This window comes from Colobus angolensis, unplaced genomic scaffold (genome assembly GCF_000951035.1).
Source record: "Colobus angolensis palliatus isolate OR3802 unplaced genomic scaffold, Cang.pa_1.0 Scaffold120, whole genome shotgun sequence".
Taxonomy (NCBI): Eukaryota; Metazoa; Chordata; class Mammalia; order Primates; family Cercopithecidae; genus Colobus; species Colobus angolensis.
Genome location: NW_012113142.1, coordinates 2,433,730 through 2,439,624, shown reverse-complemented (window position 1 = coordinate 2,439,624; position 5,895 = coordinate 2,433,730). Strand labels below are relative to the sequence as shown.

The following is a 5,895-nucleotide window of genomic DNA, read 5'->3' as shown; positions in this document are numbered from 1 at the left end:
GCCAGCCTGGCCAACATGGTGAAACCCTCTACCAAAAATTCAAAAATTAGCCGGGCGTGGTGACGGGTGCCTGTAGTCCCAGCTACTCGGGAAGCTGAGGCAGGAGAATGGCGTGAACCCAGGAGACGGAGGTTGCAGTGAGCCGATCGCGACACTGTGCGACAGAGTGAGACTCTTTATCTCAAAAAAATTTATATATATATATAATGACCAATACACATGTGAAGATATTCAACCTCAGTAACTGCAAACAGCAGTAAAATCCCATTGTTTGCCCATCAGATTGGCAAAGACTGAAGAACTAGAGAAGAAATGGCCAAACGGGCTCGCAGAGTCGCACTCCCCACCCCGGCAGGTGCGCGATCACACACACTCCTTGCAGGGGGACTTCGACCGGCACTTCCGGTCCCGGAAGGTCGTGCTCTTTGACACCGGAAGTTCGGGCGTGCGCAGAGACGGGTGCGCTTTGCGATAGAGCCGTAAAGGCGCGCGGGGATATGGGGCTGTACGCTGCCGCGGCAGGCGTGCTGGCAGGCGTGGAGAACCGCCAGGGCTCCATCAAGGGGCTGGTGTACTCCAGCAACTTCCAGGTAGCGGGCCCGGGCGCAAGAAGTAGGGGTGTGGGGTGAGGAACCCGGGGTGGGGTGGGACGGGCCCCAGTGGGGTCGGGAGGTGGGGCCCGGCGAGGAGGGCCGGCGGAGCTCGGGTCCCAGCCTGTCTCCCTCGGCCTTACAGAACGTGAAGCAGCTGTACGCGCTGGTGTGCGAAACGCAGCGCTACTCCGCCGTGCTGGATGCCGTGATCGCCAGCGCCGGCCTCCTCCGTGCGGAGAAGAAGCTGCGGCCGCACCTGGCCAAGGTGAGCGGAGCGGAGGGGCGGGGCGGGGAAGTGAACCCCGACGGTGTGCGCTTTGTCATCTGGTCTTAGCTCTGCTGCCGTGCACGGCGGGACTGGAGCAAGTCGCTCATCTGAAATGAGTATGAGCAGACCTTCCCTGGGTAGCGAATTGAGATGGGATGAAAATGCTTAAACTTAGAGTGTTTTGAAGAATTAAATAACCGAAGTACAAAGTAGTAGTGGCGGAGACTGTAAGGAAGTCGGGCTTGGCGGCGCGCACCTGTGGTCCCAGCTAGTCGGGAAGCTGAGGGGGGAGGATCACTTGAGCCCAGGAGTTCGAAGCTGTAGTAAGCTATGATCTGGCCCCTGCACTTCAGCCTGGGCTACAGAGCTAGACCCCAATTGTTAAAACCCCAAACCCACGAAAGGGTAATGTTGGCAAGAAGTTGGGTGCAGAGGTCTACTGGTGAACATCTGTGGGGAAAGGGTCTAAGGCTGGGAAGCAAGATGCCAGGTTCTGATCCTGTTCTGTAGTTAATTTCTGGTGTGATCTTGGGTGAGGTATCCCACCTTTATCTGCCAGGTAATCTGTTAGCCATTCCAGTGCCGGGGCTCTGTTAGAGTTGGTTCTAAGGCATTTATGCGTCATGCTTAGGGCTTTTTTGTTTTCGTGTTTGTTTCCTCATCCCCAGGTGCTAGTGTATGAGTTGTTGTTGGGAAAGGGCTTTCGAGGTGGTGGGGGCCGATGGAAGGCTCTATTGGGCCGGCACCAGGCGAGGCTCAGGGCTGAGTTGGCTCGGCTTAAGGTTCATCGGGGTGTGAGCCGGAATGAGGACCTGTTGGAAGTGGGATCCAGGCCTGGAGGAGGTGAGCTGGAAGGAGGTGGGGGGTGGGGGAGGCGGGGAACTTTGCTTCTGCCTACTCACTGCTCATTGCGTCCCAGTCTCCCAGCTGCCTCGATTTGTGCGTGTGAATACTCTCAAGACCTGCTCCGATGATGTAGTTGATTATTTCAAGAGACAAGGTTTCTCCTATCAGGGTCGGGCTTCCAGGTGAGAGCTTCGAGCCCTGGCTGTCCTCATCTAGGGAGGTGGGGTACTGGGAAGAGAAGTGGCTGGATAGTTGTGACTTTGCTCTCTGGGCTTTCTTCCTACCTTTCTAGCAGTTTCTTCATCTTCAAGGTTTGTCTTCCTCCCATCCCTTAAACATCGAACTCCTAGGAGTCCCATCCTACATTCTTTCTGGATCTCTACTTTTTTTTCTCTAGCTTTAACTCCTGCCTCCGACCTGGTGATTCTCACTGCCCAGTGTAAACTTCCCTCCCTCCTCAGGTTCATACGAATGCACCACAGATGCCACAGTCGCTGCATTCGCTATCTCTCCTCTCAAACTTTACACCTAGTGCATCCCCAGTTTAATCTAACAGATGTCCCATCATCCACCCATTTGATCAAGCCAGAAACTGAGTCATCCTAGGTACTTCCTTCCCCTCCCTCCAATCATTTACTCCTCTACCTTAAGCATCGTTCTCAGCTCCACTCCTTTCTCTCTTTTTTTAAGACTGAGTCTCACTCTGTCATCCAGGCTGGAGTGCAGTGGCATGATCTTGGCTCACTGCCTACCAGGTTCAAGCGATCCTCCTGCCTCAGCCTCCCAAGTAGCTGGGATTAGAGGCTCCCACCACTATGCCCAGCTAATTTTTGTATTTTTAGTAGAGATGAGGTTTCACCATGTTGGCCAGGCTGGTCTCAAACTCCTGAACTCAGGTGATCTGCCCGCCTCGGCCTCCCAAAGTGTTGGGATTACAGGCGTGAGCCACCGCACCTGGCCTCTACTCCTTTCTCTTCATCCCCTTGGACACTGCCTAGGTTAAGCACTCATTTCTTAATGGGATGACCACAAGAACTTCCCAGACTGGTCCCTCTGCTTCCAGACTGTCTCACTGCATTTTCCTCCTTGAGGTTGACTGTAGGAAGCTCTAAAGGCAGATCTGATGCTGTTACTCCCCTGCTAAGCCCTTTCTTTTCTGAGATGGAGTTTCGCTCTTGTTGCCCAGGCTAGAGTGCAATGGCGCGATCTTGGCTCTCTGCAACCTCTGCCTCCCAGGTTCAAGCAATTCTCCTGCCCTAGCCTCCTGAGTAGCTGGGATTACAGGGATACAGCACCACGTCTGGCTAATTTTGTATTTTTAGTAGAGACGGGGTTTCTCCATGTTAGTCAGGCTGGTCTCAAACTCCTGACTTCAGGTGATCTGCCTGCCTGGGCCTCCCAAAGTGCTGGGATTACAGGTGTGAGCCACTGCGCCCGGCCATGCTAAGCCCTTTCTTGGCTTCATTGTGCTGTCCCTCCTGCCTTCTCTCCAGGTCTATCTGCCCCAGTGCTGTGTGCACCAGTGTGCCAGCAACAGTGGCTGGTCCCTGTCCCATGCCACTAGCACTGGGCTCACACCTGTCTCATTTTGTCCTTTGGTGGCTCTGAGAAGCAGCCTTTGCCCCTCTTCCTTTCCCCCACTCTTTGTAAGATCCTTTCTTCTGCCTCTACCATGTTGCTTGGACACCGGGCTGGAATAGCAGAGAACAGCTGCTTGTGTTTGAATTCTAGCTCTACCACTTTGATAGATTTCTGAACTGAGACATGTGACTCTCTAGGCCCATTTCTGCATGGATCGGGTAGAGTGGGCGGTACTCCTTTACTGAGTTACAGTGAATGTAGTTTTAACCTAAGCGCCTCACACTCCTCATCCATCAAGAATGAGCTCAGCTCTCACCTCCCTGCATCCCTTCACCCCCCGTAAAGTAACCTTTCTCGAAGGTTATGCTTCAACAGGAATAGCTAACATTTATTAATTTGTGCCAAGTAAGTATCTTGGATATATTGGCTCATTGAATCCTCACACCTACTATTTTACAGAGATGCCAGTGGGCCTTGAGATTGAATCACTTGCCCAGGCTCCCACTGCTGGTAAACAGGAGAGGGGGCTCCTGAGCCATCAGTCTGGCTTGACAACCCATTCCCTCAACTGCGGATTCCGTAGGATTCCACAGCCTCTAGCTTATCACCCTGTTGATTTCTCCGTAGCTGTGGTAACATTTGTTGCATATTGAAATGGGGCCTGGCAGGGAGAAATTCAGGAAATGATGAATGGTTCTTCTTCCCTGGAAGCCTCGACGACTTACGAGCCCTCAAGGGGAAGCATTTTCTCCTGGACCCCTTGATGCCGGAGCTGCTGGTATTTCCCGCCCAGACAGATCTACATGAACACCCACTGTACCGGGCTGGACACCTCATTCTGCAGGACAGGGTAAGCAAGAGGAACAGAAAAGAGAAGAAAGTATAGGTGTGGGGAGGGCCTAGTCTGGGGTCTCTGTTCAGCCGGCCCCTGTGCTCTGCCCGCCAGGCAAGCTGTCTCCCAGCCATGCTGCTGAACCCTCCGCCAGGCTCCCATGTCATTGATGCCTGTGCCGCCCCAGGCAATAAGACCAGTCACTTGGCTGCTCTTCTGAAGAACCAAGGGTGAGTGCCACAGTCAGGAGTGGGAGGAGGACATGGGGTTTGATTCTATGCCTTTCAGTGGGTAATGAAGGCTGAAAGGATGGCGTCCGCTTACTCTTTCCTGCTGCACCAAAGCAGTTAATGGTATTTGGCCCAAGCTAAGCTTCCCCCACTGCAGGTGTGAGATGTGGATCCCTTAGCCCTTGGGGCAGAGACCCCAGGCCAGTTACCTCCGACCCTGGGCCCTTTAAACGTAGGCCATTTCGATATTGTGTGTCCTGGCTTAACCTGCACATTCTTCGATATTGTGTGTCCTAGCTTAACCTGCACATTCTGGCTGGCTGTGACAGCTCACCCCTGCTCTGCCCTCTGCCCTAGGAAGATCTTTGCTTTTGACTTGGATGCCAAGCGGCTGGCATCAATGGCCACGCTGCTGGCCCGGGCTGGCATCTCCTGCTGTGAGCTGGCTCAGGAGGACTTCCTGGCGGTCTCCCCCTCAGACCCACGCTACCGTGAGGTCCACCACATCCTGCTGGATCCTTCCTGTAGTGGCTCGGGTGAGATGGGGAGAAAGTGTGGCCGAGGGACTCGTAGGTCCACAGCAGCCTAGACCCAGAGTCATCATTTGTTTTGGTCTTGGTTCTGACACTTTTTAATGGGCTGGGGACCCTGTGGCAAAGGTTCTCTGTGAAGTGAGGATTTCAGGACTGAGGCAGCCTATGAAGCTGTGTAACCGAGACACGCTTTTCCTTAGGTATGCCGAGCAGACAGCTGGAGGAGCCCGGGGCAGGCACACCGAGCCCGGCGCGTCTGCATGCCCTGGCAGGGTTCCAGCAGCGAGCCCTGTGCCACGCGCTCACTTTCCCTTCCCTGAAGCGGCTCGTCTACTCCACGTGCTCCCTCTGCCAGGAGGAGAATGAAGATGTGGTGCGAGATGCGCTGCAGCAGAACCCCGGTGCCTTCAGGTACGGGGCGTGCGCCAGGGTCGTGGGAGGGGGGGACGGGGGTGAGCTGCTGTCTTACCCAGAACTAGGGCTGTTTCCCTCGCAGGCTAGCTCCTGCCCTGCCTGCCTGGCCCCACCGAGGCCTGAGCACGTTCCCGGGTGCCGAGCACTGCCTCCGGGCCTCCCCTGAGACCACGCTCAGCGGTGGCTTCTTCGTTGCCGTAATTGAACGGGTCGAGGTGCTGAGGTGAGTGAGTGGGAGCATGTTTGGGGGATGCAGGATGGCACCGGCACATCTGACATCTACACTTCTCTAGTTCAGCCTCACAGGCCAAAGCATCAGCACCAGAATGCACACCCAGCCCAGCCCCAAAGAGAAAGAAGAGACAGCCAAAAGCCGGAGCCGGTGCTTGCACGCAGCCTTGCACATAGCAGAGGCTTCGGGCTGACTCCTCCTGGTAGGAAAGGAAGATGCCTGTCCTCTCCGTGGAGGACCCTGGGCCCTCACTGCACGCAGCAATTTGGGTTCTGAAAGGTTATTGGATCCTTTCCTTGGACTGTGTTCTTGCTGGTGAGAAAAGTGCCTGCAGAAATAAAATAAAATGCAGAACGTACTCTATGG

At 54.7% G+C, this 5,895-nt stretch overlaps 1 protein-coding gene across 2 annotated transcripts; it reads left to right on the top strand.

The window, feature by feature from the left end:
- The first annotated feature begins 431 nt into the window (after window positions 1-431).
- NSUN5 (NOP2/Sun domain family, member 5) lies at window positions 432-5,892 on the top strand. 2 transcript variants are annotated; one of them, XM_011930334.1, is made up of 10 exons: window positions 432-590; window positions 736-858; window positions 1,530-1,704; window positions 1,781-1,889; window positions 4,000-4,138; window positions 4,235-4,350; window positions 4,708-4,886; window positions 5,084-5,294; window positions 5,380-5,520; window positions 5,596-5,892. In XM_011930334.1, the coding sequence occupies exons 1-10, from the start codon at window positions 498-500 to the stop codon at window positions 5,720-5,722; spliced, it is 1,413 nt and encodes a 470-aa protein (XP_011785724.1). In that variant the 5' UTR covers window positions 432-497; the 3' UTR covers window positions 5,723-5,892. The 2 variants fall into 2 exon arrangements, with proteins under 2 accessions (XP_011785724.1, XP_011785732.1); XM_011930342.1 differs by having other exon boundaries at window positions 5,591-5,892.
- The last annotated feature ends 3 nt before the right edge of the window (window positions 5,893-5,895 follow it).

Excerpts from the sequence above, each read along its gene's own strand:
- NSUN5 (XM_011930334.1), top strand. The coding sequence starts at position 498 with ATGGGGCTGTACGCTGCCGCGGCAGGCGTGCTGGCAGGCGTGGAGAAC. Across the intron at positions 5,295-5,379 it reads CAGAACCCCGGTGCCTTCAG|GCTAGCTCCTGCCCTGCCTG; the intron begins GTACGGGGCGTG and ends TTTCCCTCGCAG. Across the intron at positions 5,521-5,595 it reads GAACGGGTCGAGGTGCTGAG|CCTCACAGGCCAAAGCATCA; the intron begins GTGAGTGAGTGG and ends TCTCTAGTTCAG.